At 36.6% G+C, this 26,785-nt stretch overlaps 1 protein-coding gene across 2 annotated transcripts in view; it reads left to right on the top strand.

The window, feature by feature from the left end:
• LOC113069630 (E3 ubiquitin-protein ligase NEURL1-like) overlaps positions 1 to 26,785 on the top strand; it is a 50,032-nt gene that overhangs the window by 4,874 nt on the left and 18,373 nt on the right. The window contains exons 1-3 of one of the 2 annotated variants that reach the window (XM_026242854.1): positions 15,278 to 15,516; positions 24,748 to 24,989; positions 25,780 to 26,101. In XM_026242854.1, the coding sequence (XP_026098639.1) occupies positions 15,483 to 15,516; positions 24,748 to 24,989; positions 25,780 to 26,101 (598 nt within the window). In that variant the 5' untranslated portion in view covers positions 15,278 to 15,482. Of the gene's footprint in view, positions 1 to 15,277; positions 15,517 to 24,747; positions 24,990 to 25,779; positions 26,102 to 26,785 lie in introns of those variants that run through there. The other variant, XM_026242823.1, reaches the window with a different exon arrangement.

Below are 26,785 nucleotides of genomic sequence, written 5' to 3'. Positions count from 1 at the left end.
TTTTGTGCATGTTCAATGGCTCTGTCTTTGTGTATATGGCCCAAGTTGTTTAGTTACAGTATAACTTAGCAGGTATTCTCAAATAAAAAATGATCATCTAAGACCAAGGTGTTTTTCTTCCAAAAGAAAACAGCCCACAGATCTATTGGCAGCTCAGGACTATTAATCAGCAGACCTGATTGTGGAGCCCAAGGCCGTTGATGGGAACATTTAACATTTCCACTAAGTTCATGAGTTGAAATCTTGCAACACACATGGCTAACCTGACTTTGACTCCACCAGCCTGCCCTCATTCAGGTTGCCTTAAATTATAAGCAGGGAAATTTCAACTAATCACAGCTTGACCCTCTTCTTATTACAGAAATAATGTTTCTTTAGTGATTCTGTAATGTTGTAGACACCACATACGAGTGTTGAAACGGAGACTCGAATGCTGTGATGTATCCCTGACTCACTGTGATTTCTCATATTTGATATATGGCACTTGTAGTTTTGGTAATTATTGGCAACGGTACAGTTTAGCTGAAGTAAAAAATCCTAAGTAAATTGTAACCAGTTTATCTTAATTTTTTTCACAATTCACAGACTACAATAAATCTACGGTATCTGCTAACTGAGAAATATGTGCTAAAGAAAAATATAGACTCATAATTTTGCATTTAATACAAGAAGTCATAGCGTTCGCAACACCCCTCAAGTGCTCCCAAAAGAGGTTTGTTTAGGTACTACATCTCAAATATGTTATTACATCAGTTATTAAAATTGGTTAAAATTGTTGGTGAATTCATTTTAAACATACACTACAAAAAATAATTGTCTTTCAGAAATGTCTAGTAAATTTCCCAAACGGTTACAAAGAAACTTTTGAAATTTTAAAGTAGATACGTGTGGAAAATTAGAATTGAAAAATACAGAATTGTGTGCAAAATAAAAATAAATAAATAAATAAAAAACTTGATAATTCCACATCAATAAAAGCAAGTCTCAGAAATTGTTGTGGAGGTTAAATATTCACTATGTACACATTGTGCAGTAGTTGCCCACTAAGGTTTTATTGTATATTTCTGTCCTTAAAGGTGTTTTATGCAATTATTCAATTATGCTCTTGCCATTACCTCACAGAATGAGACCTCAAATAGACCTCTGTTTCTCATAGCTAGTGATATAAAAGCTCTGAGGTCACCGTGGTACTCTGAAAGACACAAACAAGTGTTAAAAAAGAGCCTCCAAACAGAATCAGTCATCTGATTAAGCCTTTTCGTCTGATATTACGTAAACAGAGTTGCACTGGTGAGTCAGGACATATGTCTTGTGACAATTACTGCAGTTAGTCCTGAAGTGCTTCATGAGAGTCTCAGATGACACACCAACAGTCCATGTTTGTGTTTACAAGGTGCCTGTGTTGTACAGGCCATACTCATGAAACAACAGCATAGCAAAGTTCTGTGGAAATCATATGGAAATTTGCAATCAGTGTAAAAGCATTTTGGATGGACAGCATTGTTTAAATGCAAGTCAATACACATTTTACAGTTATAAAGTCACACCACTATAGTCATAATTTAGTATTATTTATATACTATTATACTATTCATACATATTTTGAATTACCTTTTATTTTAGATTTTAAATTTTTGTTTGTTTGTTTGTTTTATTTTATTTTAGTACTAAAACTTATTTCGTTTCAGTTATAGCTGCTATTTTATTATTTTTTTTTTTCATTTGTTTTTAAGTTTACTTAAAGGTGTACCTTAAGTTTTTCTTGTAATTTTTTTTATTTTATTCCATCTATTATCAGTTCATCTAGTATTTATATCATCAACATTTCTTTGTTTGGATTATTTAAAATACACCGGTAACAATAAAAACACTGTACAATTGTTTTCATTCATTTGTCCACACTGGCCTCTTATATTGTGATAAAATCTATCATCAGATAAGCTTGCACATAAAACAAATTGTGTTTAGTCACTTTATATGTCAGCCAAAAAAACAAGTTTGTGGACCAGACCTTACATTTGTGTATTATAAGCAGAAGGTGTGGCTGCACAGGACTGCACTATATTTGTCCAGCTTATATCTGTGCATAGAAGTGTGAATATGTGCGATTTTTTTCTTTGACAGATTATTGATTGATTCTTTGTGATGTCTTAAGATGAAAAGTACTGCATTGCATACCACATAACTGAAACATAAATATACACACATGCGGCGCGCACACACACACATACACACACACAAACACACACACACAACATGTTAGACGTGTCTCTTTGAGTATACTTTGTGATTATTATGGGTGTGGTGCTATCATGGCTTTATCAGCTTGTCAGTTAAACAGATCTTAGTTGTGTAAAAGAAAAACACCCTCCAAAAACATAATCTTGTCATGTGACCGTGTCAGTTAAAGATATCTGATGTTCCCATAAAAAATAAAAAAAAACGGAACTACCATCTGCTGCTTTTGGAAACAGTACAATAGTCCTGTATTTATTTTACCAACAGTCAAATATGGTCAGTTTATTTGTATAGCAGTTTTCAAAGTGCATATTGTTTTAAACCAAGTTGTGCCCAGTGACTAAGCTAAATAGTCTTTACGGTCTGAAATTGAATTTATGAAGCCTAATGACTTTATTGGGAAGGATAAATATTTAGTTTCAGTTCCGGGTATTTTAGAATAAGATAAAAAAAAAAATATGAGCATTTGTTGTCCTCATTTTACAAAATATCTAGCATCAATGTGTACCGTGTTCCTAAAAGTCACAGGTGAGGTGATTCAAAAAGTAATGCTTTTTTATGTGGGTTTTGGGATATAATTGTAGCAAGTCATTTTCCTCTGGAAACACAATTAGAAAAACCTGTTGACTTTATATAATAAGAATACATTGGACTCATATTTTGCATACTGACCCTTGTGGAGCGCCAGTTCCCCTTCCACAAGAAGAACACTTAAAATGAATATTGTTCTGCAAAATTATTTTAGTGAGAATATAGATGGTGAGTTTTCTAATTAAGTTGTTAAAAAAAGAAAATGGCACACACACACACACACACACACACACACACACACACACATATACTGTATATCAGATCAGTTGGAACAACAAATGGTAGCTCCAAAGGTGAAACATCTTCCCCGGTCCCCAGTCCAGTATTTGCAGGACCTTTTACTAAATTTGGGCTTTGAAATCTATAATTAGATATACAGAGACAGAACATTAATTGTTCTTTCCTTTGAGCCTGGGTCCAGACCGATGATACATGAGTTTATTTTTGTGAAGCCATGGTTATGAGTAACGGTGGGAACTGACTCGACTGAGGAACCTGGCAAACAAACTCTTTCAGGAGCCAAAAAGTAGCTTTGTCTGCTCGTAAAGAAGCGCTCTGTATGTCAACACAACACAATTGACTCATTTATCATAAGCAAAGGAAGATTTATCGAAAAATGTAGTTTGAGTATGAGTTTTTCTCTTTTAACAAATGTCACTAGTCTTGCTAGCACATTGCACAGCATTTACAGAAATCAGCCTATCTCTATTCTTTTACAATAAAGAGATCTTTGCATCAAGCACGAGAACTATAAAGATAAGTATACAGTATGAGTCCACACCACAGCTAAACCCAAAGATGAATAATATCATTGGAATAACTTGCAGAATATTTCTCCAGCTGATAAATGATGAAAAAAAAAAGCCTAAGATAGCCATTCGGAACTTTAAAGAGCTCTGGCATTTAAAGTGGCAGATGACAGAACTGTGGCGCATTTATAATAAACACAACTCTATCATGCATTGGTGTGGACGCTAACTTTGTCTGAATGTTCTGGCAAGGTTATCTATAATTTATGAATAAACATTCTTCCTCAAGCCTTAATATAATGTTCATTCAGTTGTCTGGTCTTTAATAACATTCTCAAAAGGATAGTTAAAAAATATTATCTAAATGTATACATTGTTCATGGAAAGCTTTGTTCCTGAAAACATTTTAGTTAGACCTTTTTTAATGTTACCACTTGTTTCAGAATGTTCAGAGAACATAAAAAAAACATTCCAATTGTGTTAAGAAAATGATAAAACTGAATGTTCCCTTATCCTTCGCACAACCATGAAAAACATGGACATTTTGAACATTCAGAGAACATTCAGAAATAACAAACAATCATAATTTATTGGGAAAATGTTGTGGAACGGCATGAAAGTGAGTAAATGATGGCTGAATTTTCATTTTTTGGATGAACTATACCTTTAAATCGCACTGGATGTGTATTTTCATAGTTAAGTAATGCCAGACTTGGAGCTTGCTTATTATTGAGGGGTTCTTGCCAAGTTTCTCTTTAGAGTTGAAAGGGATTCTCTGTAAGTTTAGTTGGGGGATTTGTCCATGTTTTAATGCATTTCAGAGCTTTATCAGCCATGCATGATCAGTCAGGCGTTCGGCCCCCTGCTGAGACTCCCTGTTGGGGTTTCCCCCTCCACGTCACAGGTGGAGTCCAAACCAACCAACAACCAGATGCAGAAACTTTTTTACTCTTAGAGCACACTGACTTTCCTGCAAAGAAAATCACTATGTCAGATTTGGAACTGTTTCTTTTCATGCACATTTACACAAATAATGTTGAAAAAAGGCCGCACAACAAACACTGTTCGTTGAAACTAACGACACGATAAATCACAGTTTCGGTGCGATATATTACACTGTGTCCACAGTCAGACCCAATGCCATCTAAATGATTGAGTTCTCTTCTATATAACCAAATATTTATATGTTTTGATTCAAAGGTTTTGCGTGTCAGTTTTACATTTCTTTTTTTCAAAACAAATGTGGAATTTTCTATGTATATGGTACACAAACATATTTCACAAAGCTTATTCTCCAACACCTCAAACTGAAATCACATCTAATGAATTAAATTCACATCTAATTCATTAAATTAAATATATATGTCGGTGTGTTATTATTATTATTAACTCATTTTTTGCACTTTTGTTTCACCGACCATTTATTGAAAAAGAAAAAGTTTCAAGCCTATTTTTTCTTTAACTTACGCATGAAAATTCCCAAGCAATTCATATTTAATTGTAAATGTTTTATTCAGATAAACAGCACTGTATTGTTTATTGTGTGAGTGTTTTTTGGCGACAGGGGCCCTATTTTTTTTTTTTTTTGGATCTATATATTGTAGAATAGAAAACCTACCATATTTTGAGCCTTTGGTAATATATTTCCCGTATTGTGGGACAATATCCAAAGAACCAGCATTCTCTCTTTTCCTCCTCATCTCTGTCTTTATCCACCTCCACATCCTGGCTCTCGGGCCTAGACTGCACTGCGTGGGCCTCGGCATGTGTGCTTGTGTGTTTTGACCTATAGATGCCGTGTTGACACATCGCTCAGTACTGCATAAGCTGATAAAAATACAAGCATTCGGGCTAGTGTGCTCAGGTCCTGCAGTATTACACAATCAGAGCACTGGCCCATGCATTGTGATATTTTAATAATAGAGATTTTAGAACTAGAGGCATTTTTTTTTTAAGACTGGTTTTGTGGTCCAGGGTCATATATATATATATATATATATATATATATATATATATATATATATATATATATATATATATATATATATATATATATATATATATATATTTCTTAATGCATTATTATTATTAATATAATAATATTCTCTTTATAAAATGATTCCTGCCTCCCCTTTACCATTTACACTACCCATTTCCTCTCCCTGTCCGCTCTTTCTCTCTCACTGATAGGATAATCTGCCGATCGAGTGTCGACCCATGTGAGGATGGGATTACATTTTTATTTGCAGAGCTTTTATCCTGCTTGCCATCTGTAGGTACACGAGGGAGACAGAAAATGGCTTTGACTTTCAGGGTCCACAACCACTATGCTCCACAAATTATCACTTCACATGTGTGCAAAAAAAAAAAAAAAGTCTGGTTTTCCATGATTATGTCCCCTTTAAATCTTTTACCTTCTGTCCTTAAAGTCCTCCTGCAGCGGAGCTCAACTAGAGGTCAACTCTTCACCCGTCAGGATTCGTCTTGTCCTTCATCGCCTGCAATTACCAGCACTGCCTGCTATCTGATCCTGGAGCCCTACAGGTGACTCCTACTGTCAGCTCATCACCTCCCCTGGAGGTGTCTGCTTCAGTTCCTACAGGGAACTCCCAGGCAAACGCTGTTAGATTCTAGATTCCCCTCTGTAAAAGAGATTTATCGCTATATATTAGGTTTACTGATGTTAGTCATGTATGCAATTGCTACAGGTCCTGCTGTTTAATCAAATGTGACTGCCCCCTTAAGTGTGAACAGAAGACTTAGAGTACTAGAGTAAAGAATTTTCTCAGAGCGGAGAAGAATGTGATTTCTGACACATGTAGCACAGGCATGGGCAGGTGTCAACACAATCACTCATGAACATACTGCATATACAGTCACACAAACAGTCCTGTCAGAATTGTAGAATCCAATAAATAAATAAATAAATCTGTCAACATTTACCACCCTCAAGTCATTTCGAGCTGCTCTCCAATGACCAATTGGACCAATGAGTTCTCACAGTGGGCGGGGCTTCCAGACACAAGGCAGACATAAATGGAAACATTAGGCTCTCAAAACTATAACCAAACAAAAACATTTCACAACAAGTAAACTCAAACAGAAAAATAAACCAAATCGGTTTTGTATCTTTTGTGGATGTTCTCTGTCCTCAGAAAACCTGCTTGGCTTTTTTTGAAAAAGAGAATCTCCTCTGTGTCCTTCCAACGACTCAGAGTAAGAACACTCACCTTAAACACTATGTAATATCAGGCTCTCCAAGCCAGAACTGTGACCAACTTAGTTATAATAGCAGCATTTGGCAGACCCTGAGCAGATTTTCAAATATGTTACAGTTTTCTTGTATGCACAGTGTCTTGAGGGAATCTGGGGTTTGAGATCAAATCTGTTGTGGTGTGTAAGTTTGACTGTTGAGCTTCTTCCACCGTGGTGTGCAGCCAGATTTCAGTGATGGATTGGCCCAAATGTAATCCTGAGACCACAGAGTGTATCAGAGCTAACACTTGTGACTTCACCTCATTGGACATGCTTCAGCACCGACTCACAGTCCGATATATGTCCACCGCTCAAAGAGAGTACATGCAACCAGAGAGTTTTAAAGCAGCACCACTAGTAAAACTGATCATGATAAATGCTTCTTGATGACAGATGATTTCTGAAGGATCATGTGACACTGAAGACTGGAGTAATGATGCTGAAAATTCAGCTTTGCATCAAATATATTCAAATAAAAAAACAGCTATTTTGAATTGCAATAATATTTTGTAATATTACTGTTTTACCACATTTTTTATCAAATAAATGCATCCTTAGTGAGGATAAAAGACAAAAAAAAAAGTGTAAAAAAACACCAAACTCTTCAGTGGCTTTGCATGTATTGCCGTTACGCACACTGCTACCTTTCACCACTGATCTCAGGCTGAAACTGTGCCCTGTGCTCAAGCCAAAAACCCTTTACTAAAAGTCTGAAACATGTGCAGCCCAGTAAGCTGATATAACATCCGTGTGGTTAGACGCGAGAAAAGGTCACACTAACTGCTGCTATAAAACTCAAAGTGAAAGCTCTGCATGATTTTGTGTTGCAGTATAGTAATCACAAACGATGCTAAAATCACAAGACTGCTACATAAAAGCCTATATCTGAACATTTTATCTTATCCGGTCCAGTCCTGGTAGACCATTCCAAAAACTGCAATCATCAACACAGCCCATGACTGATGCAGAATCAAATTTATGTCAACGCACTGTAGGAAAATATGGAACATCTGGAGTGGATTAACACTGGAATAATCAATAATAAACTGCTTGTAATGATCTGATCCTTCATTTCCATGATACACATGATTTCTGCAAGTAATACTAAATGGAAAACAGGAAAAAGGGCCAGAGATAATGACCACAAAAAAAACAAAAACATCTATTTATCTTTAAGTCCATCTGTTTGTCCATCCAACAATCTTATCAAGTATTTATTATGGCAATAAACTATGCTTCAGCTTTAATAAAATATCTTACTCTTAGGTTTCATACAACCAGCTATAAGGTTTCTTTTCGATATATAATCCTGCTCAATCTGTGTGCATGTGTGCCTTTATTATTAAACCTCAATGACAGATCCTATTACCGCTCGACTTTCATCTCTTCCCATTGGTTCGCTGACAGCTCACAACTCTCTTCTCTTTTATTAAATCCAATGAGTCCAACCCTCCACCCGTACTCTAAAATTAATAAACACACTTAAGAGAGTTTAACACAGGGGCATTCAACAGGAAGCTCGCAAATTATTGAATGAGCTCAGTCTATTTTCCTCAGATCTTTTATTACAGGTGAATTAGAAAAAAAATGCTTAAAACAAAAACATTGAAATACAACTTTTCAAATATTTAATTCCTAAAGTAAAAGAAGAGACATACTTTGTTTTTTACATATGTATTAGGTTACTACCATGATATGCAAATAAAATGTGAATATGGTAATCATCCATCTGATTTTTATTAACATTTGATACCATGGTTTCACCACAGTCATTTTTGCAAGCGGAGCTCCAGTATTGAGCTGTTTATTTCTCTCTCCCTGCACATGTCTGTAATAATGTGAGCATCTAATGTTTCTTTGTAATATTTTGCACATGGTATGCTGCTGTACAAGAGATCTATATTTGAATGGTCTTTTTGTTTAGAGACTTTATGAGTGTCACTTTATGAGACCCTCCTCGGCTTCCCTCTGTAGATGCCTCCATATTTAGTTTCTGCAGTGACTAAGTAGAACAGAGAGTTTAATCTTTTCTACTCTTGCTATAGTTTGGATTTACTTCACCTCCACCATTTTCTATGATATGGTTTATACAAAAAAAAATGATTTTTTTTTAGTATCATGGCAATACATGATGGGAATACCATGGTATTCTCTGATCTAACTTGGGCTACCAACTTACCAATTTTAAGGTCCAATTAACTATAGTTATAACTATTAAGTATGGCTTTTGCCTGAATAAACTCCTAATTTGCTGCTAATTAAAAATTAGTAAGGTAGATGTTAAAAGTATTTACAGAGTAGGATTAAGCGAGAATAAAGCATTAATATGTGCTTTATTAGCACTAACAAACAGCCAATATGTAATATGCATGCCAGTTAGAATTGGTCCTTTAATGTGTTACTGAACATAGTAGCTTATGTTCACTACAATCTCTCATTCCATTTAAACATATAGAGTATGAACACATTACATTCTAGACATTTTAGCGTGTCAACAGTCAGCACTTTGAAAGAGTGCGCATGCATAAATGTTCAAAAACCTTTAGGATGACATAGGAAGGAATTTTTGAGGAACTGAAGATCTAATAAAGGAAAACAAAGGGGAACAAAAATGAAATGTTAAGTAGCAACAGCATCTCTGAGAAAGTACACTGCTTGGAGAAACAATGCTTCTGACTGAATGAGCCACGTGTGTACTGGAGTCAAATCACATAACATGATTTTTTAAAAAATGAACGGCTTTATAGTTTGTGTAAATGAACTATGATCATTTTACATTAATTGCAATCTTGAATTGATTAACAGAAGTTATTATACTATATGTGTATTAAATATTAACACAATTGTATAACCAACATGGTTCGAATGATGGATGTGCAACTATGTTGCTACAGTTTTGGGAAACAGTTGTGACTAGCTAGTTCATTTAATTTGGTTAAGATACATCGTTGTACAGCAAATTTACCTCTGGTCAGCTTGGTATCACAGTCCATGCCATATATTTTATTCTTTATAATAAATCGGATTACATAAGCACCTTTGTTTGGCCTATATTCTCTGCTGGAACTCACATTTGTATTTCACATCTGTCAACAATATCTGCCATTTATGTTAACCATGCAGGGACATACACGGACTTAGAGACTTTTGCATCTGAGCTATTCATATATATATATATATATATATATATATATATATATATTTTATATGGGTCACCAACTAAATCAACTTACCTCCTTTTCAGAAGACTCATCATAATGACTGATTAAAACTGATTTACATTCATTTTTAAATTTTCAAATATATCAGTATTTACTTGAAATGTACATAACTGCATACAGATAACAAACGTTCCACATTTCATGTGAATGTACTGTGTCTTTCTTTATCTGAGCGGACATGTGTGCTTTGAGCCCTGTGCAACTGTGATCGCTGGTTGTCGTGGAAACCTCCACTATTCTGCAGCTGCTGTTCTACAGCAGATGATGGCAGTAAAAATGAGAGCGTGCACACACACACTCATACCCACCAACACTACACCTTTGGGGGACAGGGAGTGTTTACTTGTTACACACCAGCTTGCACGGCATGCTACTAGCAGCAATGCCTCTCCTTGATCAATATTATCAAGCTAAATTTGGCTCTGGCCTGCAGTTTTCTCATCTACCATCAAACAACAAGAAGGAGATTTTCAGCTTGAGGCATCGTGACTAAACGCATCATTCAAGAGTTACAAACCCCGCTGACTTCACAATAGCACATAATGAAAGCACATGCAGTCTTAAAGGCCAACACATCACCCGAACTGGACATTTAATTTATTTAGCATCAGCTACTAAAGAACACTCAGTGTCAGACCGTGCAAAGCAATAGTGAGATTGATTAGTGTTTATACATATGTCAGGAAAAGTCCCTGTATGGTTAACATAAACGCCAGCAATTGTTGACAAATGCTAAATGGAGTTCCAGCAGGGATTATAGGCCAAACAAAGGTGCTTATGTAATCAGATTTATTATGAAGAATGAAATATGGCATGACTGTGATACAAATCATACAATAGGCCGAGTTCCAATTAAACAAACACAATACAATCTATAAGGGTAAAATAAGTAATGGATAATGTATAGTAGAAATTAAACCCAGACAAAGTAATCTTCCCTAAGGGTTTATTTTGCAATAATAAAGGAGATGTACATTATCCTGCTTATCACATATCTAACAAAGAAAATAGACATTAATTTTTGAATTAAGTTGAAGTGATTGTATTATGCGAGAGAAAAATACAGCAGAGAGATGGTACAAGCACAATTACTGTACATAGGAAATAGGTTATATAGTTTAATAGATGTTATACAAAAATATTGACAGAATCATAAATTTCATCAAATAGAAAATCATTAAAAAGTGAGAGAAACCCCTTTTTGTCAAGGTTTACATTAATTTAATATTTATTTTATACTTACTGTATTTGATATTGTTGCCTGTTCATTTTCCTATCTAATGATTTTATCAACAGCCCTAGTTCCATTACACACACACACACACATACATATATATATATATATATATATATATATATATATATATATATATATATATATATATATATATATAAAGAATATAACTAACAATAATAGCATTAACATGTATGACATGTAAAAAATTATGCAATATATATAAAAAAGATAGCTTAATGTAAAGTAAATATTTTACAGATAATATTCATGCAACCAGTTTGTTATGCGCTGTCTGAGCCTGAAATTGTGTCATCCAGCGAGCTGTTTCAATTTGCAGCCAGTTTCTAGATAGCTATTTGAATAGGACAACCTCTGCAGGGCAGCATTTCATGTGCCTTGTGTCACATGATCCATGGAACAGAGGGGGTGGGGTGAGCTGTAGCTCATTATCATTTAAAGAGACATGCACTGAAATGGTTTGCTGTGAACTGAGCCGTTTTAAAGAGGTAAAAATTTTATTTTTTACACAAAGATTGAGGACTTTTAACCAAAGTATGTTGCAGACATTTCGTGAAGATCCTAAAGAATCAAACCAACTTGTGGAAAATGGGCATCCGATGTCTCATTTAAAGCTGCAGCAGGGAACTTTTGACGCTCTAGCGGTTAATAAACAGAACTGCTTGCGTCTTGCGGAAGAACATTGTAGCCGGAACTTCTTCTCTCTGTTTATGTCTATGAAGAATCACAAAGGTCCTGGGTTACTCCGCCGCGGTACCCCCGAAGCAATCTAAAATAGTCCGAATATAAACACTTATTATAGGTGTACCCTAGTGATTCAGGACAAGCTAAAAACACGGTTTGGAAAATGGATTCATGGTGTACATCGCTTATTATGTTAATTTTTCTACATTTTGAACTCAAACAAAGTTACGGACCGCAGCTCTGATTGGTTGTTTTTTACCGGGAGCGCATTACTTTCTGCAAATGGCAATAGAACCACTGGGAGGAGCCAGAGGAGCTTGATTTTTTTCACAGATTATCTGTCTCATATTCCACTGTCAGGACATAATGACAGGTTTAATAAATATGTAAAAAATATTTTTTTACAAAAGTTCCCTACAGCACCTTTAAGTTTTACCGCTTAAGTGCAAGATATACAATATAAACACACAATAATACATTAATTATTATAAACAAACAAATATCCCTATATTTCACGACATACTTCAGTTTTCAGGGTCAAAGTTCAAAGGGAGAATAGACTTGTGAGTTTTATTACATATTAAAGAAGTTAATTATAAATGATTAGTAAAATGCATGATAATTATTAGATGTTCTTGCCACCTGTATTAAAACCATTGCTTCGTTAATGAAATATGGTATGGTATAATAAATTAAATATGTATTACATGCAGTATACGGCAAGTGGTTCTCAGGTATTTAATAAAAACACTACAGTGAACAAAAATGATCTTTTCTGGTGTCAGGAGGATATGGTTGACCTACAATAATATCTCAAGAGGAATTACAGCTTTCAATTTGAAGAAAAGAGGAAGTGCCAAAAGTGGAAAATGTTTTAGCAAACTACAAAACATGTGAAAATTATGTTTATGATCATTTTTTATGTCATGTCTTTACATATAGTCAAAATGTATGATTAATTAGTCTGTTAAAGACCCCACTATACTAGAGAAGGCTGCATATTCCTTCCCGCCATGACTTTCTTGAAATATTGTTTTCCTTTTCTTCTGTGACCCTTAAGAAATATGACCTATTACTATTATGTCTACTTACTGTCACTCCCCTGATATGGGACCAGGTTTTGCTAACCGAGATTTTAACCTCATTCATTTCAAGAAACATTTCTTCAGCCAGTATTATCTATAAAACTGTTCAAAGGGTGTTTAATTCATTACACTTCAGAATTGATGTGGCATAATTTCATTTATGTTATAAAAGGATGTAAATGTAAGTCAGTTAATAAACAAAGAGCTGGAGAGTTTCGTTGTTGCAAGTTAATAAGACATGATTAAAAAAGGGCAGGGAGGACATAAACAATTAAACTCATTCTCACTATTGCCTCTCTGATTACGTGGAAAATATTATCCACTAAAATCACGTTAGCAATAATATTTACTTTTTTTTGCATTCCCCTTTTTTAGCAATTGTAATTTTGAAGGGAACCATAACAAACCACAGGCCTTCGTTCAAGAACACCACCACTTTGATCAAAATGAAATCATCACTTACTCCACGGTTATGGGCTGATTGGTGCTCTCTCGCTCACACATGGTGCACACATTTTTGGGAGCCCATGCCTGAAACTCTCACAAGCACTATTGCTACATTTGTGTTCAGGGATAAAAGATTGTCATACGACTTGCATTAGCATGCTATGAATGATGAATCGATATCCTTTTACAATACATGACAACTTGAAATGAATAGGCTTCTGACAAACACCTCCTCTGAGAAATATGACAGTGCATGTTTGCCATTTAGTGGTTTTTGGGTTGTTCTTATTGGTAATAAAAGATCATGATGTTGATTATTTTCACCAGGTTGATTTATTATATATACATTAGTGTGTGTGACTGCATCGGTTTCTGCACTCCAGTTACTGTAAAACTGATGATGAAATTAAAAGGAAGTAGTAGATACGAGGCACTACCGCAAAGAGCAAATGGATTTCAACCACTCTCACTATATACTCTGGGTAAACAGATTTATGGTAATTGCTTTATATACCTACTCTGAAACCTGAAATGACTGGAAGCACATTAAAATTGGAGATTGGCTGGCAAAGTGTCTTTGAAATACTATCCTCATTAGAACCAAGAGACAGGCAATGCTGGAACAGCAATAATGGATGACTTGACAAGCACTGCGGCTGAACCCCGGCCTTCATTTTAGTGCTGGGGAGACAGCCCAGGCCTATTATGCCGACCTTTAGGATTCAGATCCCAATGTGGGAATGTTCCCTTGCAGATACGCCATCAATCCTGCAGTCACAGAGAAGTTTGCTGAGACTGATTGTCTATGTGTGTATTGTGTTTGTGCATGCTGCTTAAGGTTATCACAAGGTTGTCCCTCTCTCTTTTTAATTCCAGATACATATTCTCTTACATAATACACTCAGAGATAGAGAAATGTCTGAGAGGCTCTGCTAAGGGAGCAATCCTCATCCTATATCAAAATACCTCAGTTTACATTTTGTTTACAAATTGTTAATTGGGGGAAGTCGTGGCCTAATGGTTAGAGGGTTGGACTCCCAATCGAAGGGTTTTGGGTTCTAGTCTCAAGCCGGACGGAATTGTGGGTGGGGGGAGTGCATGTACAGTTCTCTCTCCACCTTCAATACCATGACTTAGGTGCCCTTGAGCAAGGCATCGAACCCCCAACTGCTCCCCGGGTGCCGCAGCATAAATGGCTGCCCACTGCTCTGGGTGTGTGCTCACAGTGTGTGTGTGTGTGTGTGTGTGTGTTCACTGCTCTGTGTGTGTGCATTTCGGATGGTTTAAATGCAGAGCACAAATTCTGAGTATGGGTCACCATACTTGGCTGAATGTCACTTCACTTTTTTTTTTTTTTTGATTGTTTTGAAACTGTTTCGGTAAGGAATTGGCATTTACTATTCCTCAAAAACCTACATTCACTAGGCTTTTTGTTGTTTTATGGAAAAAGGGTTTTTAAACATTTTGATGCCAAAGAACTAAATAATTAAAGAATAAATAAATAATCTTGACTTTTTCTATTCTAGGACTTCCAGTTCCAATAGCTGTGTGTGTTTGTGTGTGTGTGTGCGTGTGTGTAAGTGTGTAAGGTAATTTAGGTTAGTAATGTTATAGAATTTATTTGCTTTTATTTTATTTTGAGTTCCTGAATATTTGATAGGTCTGCGACTGCGTGGGTCTCGGAATGATCTGAAGCGACACTGCCTGTAGTTGAGGGGCGTGACACCTAGTGAAGCGCTCTCAGACTCCGCCCTCTATGTAAATGAGTCAGTGTGGCGCTGGTGTCCGCGCGCTCAGTCAATGAGCACCGAGACAGGAGGAGTGTCCGACTGTTTACATCTCGCTTTGGGGGCCGAGAGCTATTTTCCTCCAGCATTATGTCGGTGTGGAATTATCGCACTCTCAACCTTTGAGAAATAAAGGCGGCCAGCGCAAAACAGTGACCCGGCGTTGAGTCATGGGAGGCCAGATAACCCGAAACGCCTTGTACGGTGAGGAACTGCGTTAAGGATCTACATGCAACCGCTGAATGATGTTCATTATGTTTGCCTGCTGATGAAGGCTCCGATACGCGCTGCTTCAGCTGTACTGTAAAGAATAAGAGAATTTAGAAAGAAAACGTCTGCCTCTAAATCTCACATAGGTAGCCTACTGGAATACTTGCAACCCAAAACACAATCGAGCACAAGTCATATACTTAATGTAGATGGCTTTTGTATGGTTTTCTAGAGATTTTGCGCTCCAAGGAACGATTACAGTAGCGCGTGTCCGCGTCCAGGGGCTCGTGTCAGTGAACGCGCTTTCGACGTGAGACGTGTTTCCCCCACAGCAGCTTGAACGCGTGATACAGGGAAGGGAATTTGTGGGGATTCCCTCTGTTGTTGGGAATAAGAAGGATTTACCGCGGGGTTTCCACAACCTTTCATTTGATTACTAATAAGCCCGTGAAGCGGCTGGTTTAAAAGAGAACCAAATACATCAATAAATCAATTGATTAGTTCTAGATAAAATTCACAGTTGCTGATACTGATACTGTATGTCCTGAAATTCGTGTTCAGACTGTTGTGCTGCTACAATATTGGTTGGCATGTCCTTCTAACATGTATTCCTTCTAAACTTGCAACTATATATATATATATATATATATATATATATATATATATATATATATATATATATATATATGCATGTATGTTTTTTTTAGCAAAGCACTAGTGACTAGTATCTTCTTGAATTTCACTCTAACTATTCATTAGATGCTAGAGTTTTGAATTACAATACTGCTTCATTTTAATAAAGATACTAATCAGTAGTTACTATACCAAATCAAAAATAAATATATGGTGGTGTGTATGTAGGCTAGATTCAATAGGATTTAAATGTCAGGTGTTGATCTGGTTACTGGATGTTTTCTGTGGGCCTGCAGGGCGAATGGGAGAAAATCTTCAGTGTTTGAAGGGTGACTGTAACTGAAACAAACACCAGCAGTTGGTTTATGTAAATATCTCTGTCTTACTCTTGCTCTGGGTGCAGCTGATTGGCCTGGAGTTAATCTGAACCCTTGGTGGATCTGGTCCACTTGATCATTAATTCTAATTAAAGCACTATATCACATCCAATTAGGTAAACCAGGACTAGAGCTATACCAGTCCAGTATGTTTAGTAGCACCTGGCATTAGTAAAAAGGGTTGTTGGAAAATCATTCATCAATTTTTTTCATTCCATGAGGAAACTCCTGAGGGAATTTCTGAAATAAGATAAATTAATAAATCAATAAATCACTCAGAAAAGCAAGCAATATTAGTGCAATAGCTTACATAAAAAAAAAAAAAATCAGTCTAGTCTGAAACTAATACAGTACAACATTTGATTATAATCAAATAAAGTATATATATATATCTTTATTTGTTTATGGAGTTGACGTTGAGATGAAATATTTTTAATTTTATCTTTGGAGACTATTAAGAAGATAAAGGAAATGATGGGAAGAAGAGGTGGAAACAGGATTGGGAAATGACGCAAGCAAAACTCAAACATAATTTTTGCTTAACATAAGCACATGTTAAGTTTATCTTTAAAAAAAAAAAAATTTGTACCATGAGACGTTGAGAAGATGTTTGTAGCTCATAACATTCTGGTCTCACCTTCCAGTTCCCATTTCTTCCCATGCTTCTATGTGTTTTTGAATATACAAATTTTTTGGTCTGGTCTATTCTTTTTTCTTTTTTTTTGCACCATATCTGATTTGCATAAGTTTGCATAATACATTTTTTGCAATAAATGGTGTTATCAGACAGTGCAATTAATTTTTAGTAGGGATGCACTGATATAAAAATCCTAGCTGATACTGATAAAACTACATTTTCTAAAACTAAAAGTGAGCATCACAACATTTGAATGTACAATATTAATTTTGAGATTAGCTATTTATTTGACTCAAAGAATTTACAGTGTTTTTAAATGTCTGTAAAGAATAACTAAGTGAGTGATAGATGACAGCAAAGGAATGAAAGGTAAGAAATACACATGCATAATTAAATATACAACACTTGCCAATCTATATATATATATATATATTAGGGGTGTAACGATACGCGTATTCGTATTGAACCGTTCGGTACGACGCTTTCGGTTCGGTACAGCGGTACGCATTATGTATACCGAACGGTTCGTTGGAGTAATTAATTATATTTGAAAAAAAAAAAAGAGAGAGAGAGAGAGAGAAATATAATGATATGCGTTCAACAAGGTAGCCCAATAACCCAAACAACGTAACAGGCAACGCCCCTGACACTCCCGAAGAAGAAAAAAAACACCATCTTATATGTTTATGTTAGGCTACTCAGCAGGCGCTCGCTCACTCAGTACGCGCTGAAGGCTCGTTGCAAAATAGCCAATGCGTTTAACAGACTAGAAATGAGAAGATCCTCCAATAACCAACAGGTCTGGTGTTTGGGTGCACTTTGGATTCCCTTTAAGCTATAATGGTGATGGCAAGAGAGTGGTGGATAAAAAAACAACGGTATGTCGCATCTGCAACATGACAGGGTACACCAGCGGGATTACAAAAAAAAAACAAAAAAAAACTGCGGGAATATCTGGGATATATGCGTCAGTACTATCTGGGAAAAGACGAAAAAAAGGAGAAACATGCACGCAGCAAACTATCCCTGCAGCATTTAGAAACTATAGCTTACAGGGAATCCAACCCAAACACCAGACCTGTTGGTTATTTTAGGATCTTATATTTCTGGTCTGTTAAAGGCATTCGACATTTTGCAACGAGCCTTCAGCGCGTGCTGAGTGAGCGAGCGCCTTAGGGGCCGTTCACATATCGTGCCTAAAAACGCATGGAAAACGCTAAGCGCGTCTTTCTCCTCCTTTCCAAAGCGCTTGGGCAGAAGCGCTCATGAGGCGTCTGTCTTTGCTAAGCAACAATGACGTGCTCTCTCCATGAGACGCGGAAATTTCAGCGAAGGATAAATGGATTTGCAGCTCTAAAAATCGCTTGCAGTAGCTCTGCTACTGAATTTATTTCAAAATTGCAATCCATATACAACTATGATCAGCTGATCCTTCATCTTGGCTGAGCTCTCAACGTTGTTACGGGAAAGGATGAAGCTGATTGGTTGGTTCTTGTCACATGACCCGCGGTGCGCTTGCGGCATTCTGAAAAGTTGAGATGTTTTTACATTTTGCTGTATCTAAAACGTATCGAACCGAACCGAACCGTGACATCAGTGTATCGTATCGAACCGAACCGTGAATTTTGTGAACCGTTACACCCCTAATATATATATATATATATATATATATATATATATATATATATATATACACACACACAATATTGACCAATGCAATAAATAATACAAATATATATGGCTAATTACCAATGTGGTACCAATATATTGAGCATCCCTAATTCTTAATCAATTCCCCTCTAAACATCAGTGTTGAATCAGTTATTTGCTGCTAATTTGTTTATAATGGAAAGTATTGAAATTACTGAATCATTACCATGGCGTTATTATGTTGAATTCACAATGAGACAGCCATGCACAAACAACACGAGGAAACTGTTAGCACTGGAGTTCGTTTGGAGAGGAATTTTTAATGGGGCATGTTGGGATTGATTATCAGTGATTGGCTGACATGAAGACAAAGTCAATGCGGTTCGGTGACAGATTTCTGAAAGGCAAACAGAGAAGTGCTCTAATGCCCTGCTGTGGTTACATCTCTCAGTTTCTATGTCGTGACAGAATAACACATGTCTGCAGGTCAGGTGCTGATGCTGCTAAGTAACCATCCACTGCACCTCTGCGGAGCACAACATCATTGATGAGTCATTTAATACTCTCGCTGGCTCACCGCAGAAATTAAATGACTCCGCCACACACTGCTGTTTATGTACGGATCAGATCACCTAGCAAGCCAACCATGGCAGAAGGCCAGCTCTTAATATGTTCTGCACTCATTCACCATACTTTATGATCAGATAGTTACTAATTGGAAACAACAGACATGCACACATACACAGAAAAATACAAGTGTTGACATTTTTGTAATTTAAAATGTCTTCAATGTCACGCGATCCAACTGAAATCATTCTAACATGCTGATTCGGTGCTCAAGAAACATTTCTTATTATTATTATCCATTTTAAAAATAGCTTTGCTGCTTAATATCTTTATGGAACCATGATACACTAGCATTTAAAAGTTGGGGTAAGTAGAAACGCATTTTATTAAGCAAGGATGCACTTCAATTAATTTTTTATTAGGGAAGGTGCTTGTGCAATTTGTGCAAAACTGAGCTGTAATAAACGAACAGACATTAATGTATTCTTCTAGAGTTGATGTTGCTGCTAAGTGCTAGTGTGCATTTTGAAGTTGAAGTGTGAGACGACACTTGAGCAAGCGTTTTGTATAAAGCAGAGACCAGAAGGGGTTTGCTCGGCAAGGTGAAACACTCTCTGTTATTCTTGTCATTTTTAACCAGAATAACTAAACATGTTAGCATATGAATCTTTAGCCAAGCTTGCTACTACACTCTTGTGTTGTGGTCACATGACATGCCTCTCATCTGATTAGAAGCATTTTATAGTTACCAAGTATCTGTACATGGCTTCTTAAGATGCTTCTTCAGTGTGATCTCACACCTATGTTACCATTTGATATTATTACCTATATTTAAACATTTAAGCAAAAAGTCTGGTTTGCAACTACTGTACATTTACGATTTCTGCAATACAGCAATGGTTTTCGGATAATCTTTGACACGAGTTAATGAAATCAAAGTGTTTAATGATTCAGGAAAAACAGATTCTCAAGTAGATTATTTACATTCTGGTGTCTGATACCTAAAAACAACTTTACTAATAATAATTGCTAGTACAGGGGACATGTACTTACAATAGAACAGTTAATGTGATTACCAACAGATTAGATTAAAAGCTATTTCTAACAGATTAGAAAGAAGGTCATTGCTTGACATAATTAAACAAACTAATTTTTTTATAACAATTGTTTAAAAAGAACTGAATTCAGTTTTGATTTATTGAAAATATTTATGATATCTAAAAAGAACTGAAAACTATGACAACCTCCTGTTTACCTGTTGTGTACCTTTACAATGTAAAAAAATAAATAATAATAATAATAATATTGATAATAATAATTCACCTTAGCAGATGATTGAACAGATATTATAGATAATTAGCATATGTGGTTTGTTGAGCCTGAAGCTTTCCCAGATCATACACACTTCAAATGCATTATGCTAGGACAGGACGGCATATTTTAACACTGAAAAAGCACACACATCACCTTTAAAGGCACATCTAAAACTATTTTCATGTATTTTAAACAGATGAACAAAACAGATATTGTACTGTCTGTGTGTCAAATATATTTAGCTGTAGACTTTGCCTTCTTTTGATGTCCAGTACGTAATAAAATACTTTCAAGTGCTCCTTTGCAAGTCACTTTGGACCAAACGTTATGTATATTCGGCAAAGGAAACTGTAAACAGTCAGCCTCGGGGTGTTCGGTTATGAAAACAGTCCGGGAGTGCAGCTGGCCAAGCAGTTTTATTTTAACATTGAGTGTGTGTGTTGTGAGGTGTTTACACATAACATGACATTCTCTGACCTACAGTCAGACATCTGAACCTGCCCTGAGCACGTCTGCATGGTAATGAGGATCTAATAGGGATAAAGATGGCAGATACCTGACAAACATATTCCACCCAGCAACTTTGAACCTGACCTTAGCATGCGAAGGTCCTCCTCAATAAAAAATACACAAGTGTGTTTTACTAAACCTTTTTCCTAATTTAGAGATTATCCAAAAGCCTTTTAAAAAGCCATATCCTGGCTTCACATTGAGCATAATTATAATGTTTTTGAAAGTCTCTCATACTCACCAAGGCTGCATTTATTTATTCAAAACAAGTCATATATTGTGAAATATTATTACGATTTAAAATAACTGTTTTTTTAATATATTTTAAAGTGCAATTTATTCTTCTGATGCAAAGCTGAATTTTCAGCATCATTCCTCCCAGTCAAATGCACTGATTGGCTGTTCAAGAAACATTTATTATTATCAGTGTTGTGCTGGGTAGTGAGAGTTGAAAATAAATAAATTAATAAAACAATAAAAAATAAATAAGTGTTACAAACTATCACTACAATTCTTGTTTACTTAAATGATTATAAATAATATTTATACTTTTCTTTAAGTATTAAGTGGTCCGCTACAGGAAGGAAACCAAATCCACAACAGCTAATTCCATGTAATGATTATTCATATGCTCAAGTGTGTTGACTCAGACCCCCCAGGCTGTTCTTTATGGGATGAACTTATATAAGAATCATTTTCTTGGTTACCTTAAAAAATAGCATACCATAGAAATAGCTGCATTATGATGTGTTCGGTAGCCCGGGGTGGAATCTGCTCCTTGTGTATTGGTGTATTGTTTTTGTCATTGGCTTCTTACTTACAATCCGCGTTTGTGTCTATACATGTCCTGAGCTCTTACTGTATATTTTATGACTTATGCATAATATTTGTCAATTAGGATGACAACAGAGAGTTTTTAAAGTCAATGCAAAATGCTGTTTACAACAGTTTTTACTCATTTTTAATGGAGAAAAATGTGGGATGGGACTTGATTTTATCAATCAGGAAATTATTTAATCATAAAAAGTGGGGCTTACATTATAATGGAGCCAGACTTAAAGGGGCCATAAGATGCAATTAAAATTTTTCGTTTGGTGCATAAAGAATATATTTAAAGCTGCAAAGACTAAAGTCTCAAATGCAGAGAGATATTCTTTATAAAAGTTAAGAGTCAACCACTACCCCCTAAAACGGCTCGTTCTAACACGCCCCCCATGTGTCCGTCACTTTGTAGGAAGATTTGCATAACTGTTTCCTGAGCCAGTAGCCTGCAATGCATCTGTGGCACAATGGCTGGAAAGTCTTGTGCTTCTGACTCAAAGCTTATAAGTACATTACTTATAGTTAAATAATTTGCCAGTGATGATTCAAATGCGAGTTTTGAGCAATGTAGAGTAGGCTTGTTTGTTGTTTCTCAGATCACAAATGCATCCCTAGTTTTGTTTATGCAGCGCGATACACAATGCATAAAAAGACAGTATAAGTCATTATAATCAGTAATTATGTCCTAACTGGATGCCTCAAAGGCCTCATATGTAATAGGTTTTATTGGTTTCGTCTAGTCTAGTGATGTCTGGATTGCAAACAAACCTTTCTATTTAACCGGATCTTCTTATCTCTTCTACTGTTTGTGTCTCCAGTACGCCCTAATCCACAAATTACTTAAGTTATTCGGTTTATAAACCTGCCTTACACTCCCTCTGACACGAAATAACAGTTGACTGAACTGTTAAAAGAGAACTGATGATGGGATGTGCTCGAGCAGAGCAGCTGGACTGAGTCTCGTGCTGTTGTCCTGGGAGACGGCATATGTTAAGGGGGCGTAACATTTCAGTCACACACTTGAGGTATTCGACCAATCACAACGCACTGGAAAGCTGGCCAATCAGAGCACATCTCGCTTATTCAGCTCACTGAGCCTTGTAAAAATTGATGCGTTTCAGAAGGCATGGCATAGAGGAGAAACAATAATGTTTTTTTTTTTACCTTAAACCGCATAAACACATTGCATTACACCAAATAATGTTGTTTTTAGCAGCATCATATGAGACTGCACATCTTACCCTGTGCAGACGGACTAAGAAGGAAGCACAGACACTGAACTCAGATCAGCAGAAAACGGAAAGTTCTCACCATGGCAACGTTGCTAAGGAACATGAGCTGCTACTTAACCTCCATTTTCTGTCTGACAGCTGCAGCTCTTGTATTTGCTAATGTATTCATTTCAGTGTACTCAGACTATGAGTGTCACACACACTGTCCGTCCGCTAACAGACCTGCCAACACACACATTTACAGACACATGTATGCAACTTACAAAGCTGAAAAGGCACATTAATGATTTTATAATACAATATTTTGTTATATGATGGTTTCACATAGGGAATTTGCATGAGCATGTGGTTGCCAGATATAGAAAAAAACATGGAGTCTTTATTCTCTTCACGTGTGACGTGTAGCCTTATCTGCATTGCTCAGGAAACATGTCATTGCCCACTATCAGTTTTTACAAGGGACCACAATAGCTGAGAGGACTGGTGACATCGCTGAATGCTCCGCCAACTGTGCCATTACAGATCTGCGAGGGTGTGTTATTTTGTTAAAGGAGCCCCTTGCCAATCAGGTGAATGTTGGACATGAATGAGTGCAGAGAGGATAGCCATAGCCCTCATAGATGACATTGTCCCAACTGAACACATTCTCAATCATTACTGTGCCTCTAACATGGATATGTGCCTTCTCAAAACAGCAGAAATCATTGGCCTCTCCTGGATCCAGTCCAATATGTTACTGTGCGCATATGAGTTGCACAACCCCAGTGGTTGTCTTGCAGCTTTATATATATATATTTATATATATATATATATATATATATATATATATATATATATATATATATATATATATATATAACATATATGGTCATATGATTGATAAATATTACTGTATGACAATTCGATCTTTACAGTCGCATATGTGAAATATAAAGTTTAAGGCCTTGATTAGAATACTACTAATAAAGTTGTGAGCTTGTAAGTGAGAAAATGGCTGGCTGTTACAAATTAATACATTGACAATCAGTCAACCCAATTTTCCATTACACGATTACAATCAAAGACAAATCTGCAGTGCAACATAATGTCTGATTCGTAAACAAATCACAATAATGAAACGCTCTATGAAAAAGCTGAAGCGTACAGTGAAATTGTGCAGTTCAGTGCGGCCTGTTGGGAAAAGCGAATCAGATTTATTTACAAAGCTAAAAATCACTTGTCCAATAAAAATGCTTTACACAAATGCTGCGTGAAATGGGGTCAGACAGATCTCACCATGCAAGGCCTGATGCTGTTTTCTGCGGTTCATTGATTTGAAAGTAAAGGCCAGGCTTAGTCATGTTGAGCTAAGGTTTTAAACACGATTATAGCTGAGAGAAGAATTATTTCCACAACATTATGTATTTGTATATTACTTGAAATGATTGTTTGTACTTGTTTCTTTATTGGCGGACTATGGTTTATTTTTTTTTCTCTCTCCTAGACTCTCTGGGAGGACCGTTCCCCTCAACAGCTCACCGATGCCACCACAAACCCAAACGCTGTTTACACATGCATCTGTGTGGAGGTGTCCCCGTGAGCCCCCTTCTCTTCCACCCCAACGCTAAAGGCTCTCAGATAGTCATGGATCTAACACAAAGGAGCGTCAAACGGCAGGCCAGCTTCTGCAACGCCATCACTTTCAGCAACCGGCCCATTGCTCTTTATGAGCAGGTCCGCTTAAAGGTAGGAACAAGGAAAGGCACGTTGAATATTTGGGAACAGTGGGATAATCTGGGAGGATGGCGAGTCTGGAATACTCAAGTGGATGAAACATACAGGCGGATGTGAATCCTTCCGAGGGTCCGCTCCAGCAGTGATGACGTTTATGTGACAAATATTAATCTATCTAGTCATAGCCTAGTGTGTGCGTAAAAAAAAAAAAAAAAAAACGAAGTACACTCTGATAAACGTCACTGTGTTCTTGAAATGTTTGGAGTGCTTATTCCTGGAGTCACTGTAAATAAAACAGAGCTTCTTTACTCCAAACACACCACATGACTACCTCATATATCCCCTCGGTTGTGTCCTCTAAGCGCAACCATTTATGATCATCACAAAATGTTCCCCCGTTTGGCCTTCAGCACTGCTACAAATGGAAATACAAGAGCAAACTGTGATAGAATTAAGCTGAAATGAATCACATGTAAAAGTGATATGCATTTATTTTATAACACAACAGCTTGTCTCCTTACATTGACCATTTTGTTCCTTATCAACCCCCAAAAGGTACATACAGTATTAGTAGCATATAAGTAGTAAATACATAGCCTTAAGGTACTTTTTCAAACCTTTTAGGGGTAAATAAAGGTACAGAGACACCCCTTTATGGGAACTGTCCTAGTGACAAGGTGCAACTAATGATACAACTTTTTAAAATTTTCTGTGAGAGTAAACATTTCTATGCAATGCAGTGACCCATGATGAACACTTTCATGTGTTGTAATGATAGCAGATCCCTTTTTTCTGTCTTTAGATAACTAAAAAGCAATGCTGCTGGAGTGGTGCTCTCCGCCTGGGATTTACTTCTAAGGACCCGTCTCGAATCAATCCCGACAGCCTGCCCAAATACGCCTGCCCTGACCTGGTATCCCAGAGCGGCTTTTGGGCCAAGGCCCTGCCAGAAGAGTTTGCAAATGAAGGAAACCTAATTTCCTTCTGGGTGGATAAGAAGGGGAGAGTGTTTTACCGCATCAATGATTCCAGCCCCATGCTGTTCTTCAGTGGCGTTCGGACCACAGAGCCACTATGGGCCCTCATTGATGTCTACGGTCTGACCAGAGGAGTGCAACTGCTGGGTGAGAAAATGAACTCTCCACATACAGTAGAGAAAGCCAGTTCATGCCAGGTTCTGCTCTAACAGACTGCAAAACGAAAAAATACTGAAGTAACGTTGTTTAATGCTTGCTAGATTTTTAAATTGGAAATGTTTTTTTCAAAAAGTTCATTACATCTCTGAAATAGGGTGCATTTCCTCCAATTAGGTAATGTGCTAATGCTTATAAAGTTGTCTTAAAATTATTTTTTACTGATTATGTAAGTGTATGATCAAGAATAGCTCTTGCTGTAAACACACAGTAAATCAGATAGCTTAAACTTGAAGGCAGTGGTCTAGATGTATTGCTGTATATAATCACAGTCAACACTGTTAAGAGCAGGACATACCATACGCCACGCTTTGATGCACCGCTCTGTGTACAAGTGTTTGTGCATGGAAGGCGGGGTTTGGCAGTAAGAGGCGAGACATTCACATCTCACACACATACATGCAGCAGGCTTTAATGCGGTCATCCCCCAGGGATAATTATAGAACCAGGTCACATACACCAGAGATAGCTCCATTTATCCTAATTGAGCTCTGTGGCAACTGACGGCAGCCTCTCTGTCTGCTATCTGTCTGCTGTGTGGGATGTTTCGTTATGTGTACGAGTAACTTTATCTGTACCTTTGCCTCATGAAGGACAGCGTTGACATGCACTGTT

Source organism: Carassius auratus, chromosome 1 (assembly GCF_003368295.1).
Source record: "Carassius auratus strain Wakin chromosome 1, ASM336829v1, whole genome shotgun sequence".
NCBI lineage: Eukaryota > Metazoa > Chordata > Actinopteri > Cypriniformes > Cyprinidae > Carassius > Carassius auratus.
This window is presented reverse-complemented; position numbering and strand designations above follow the sequence as displayed.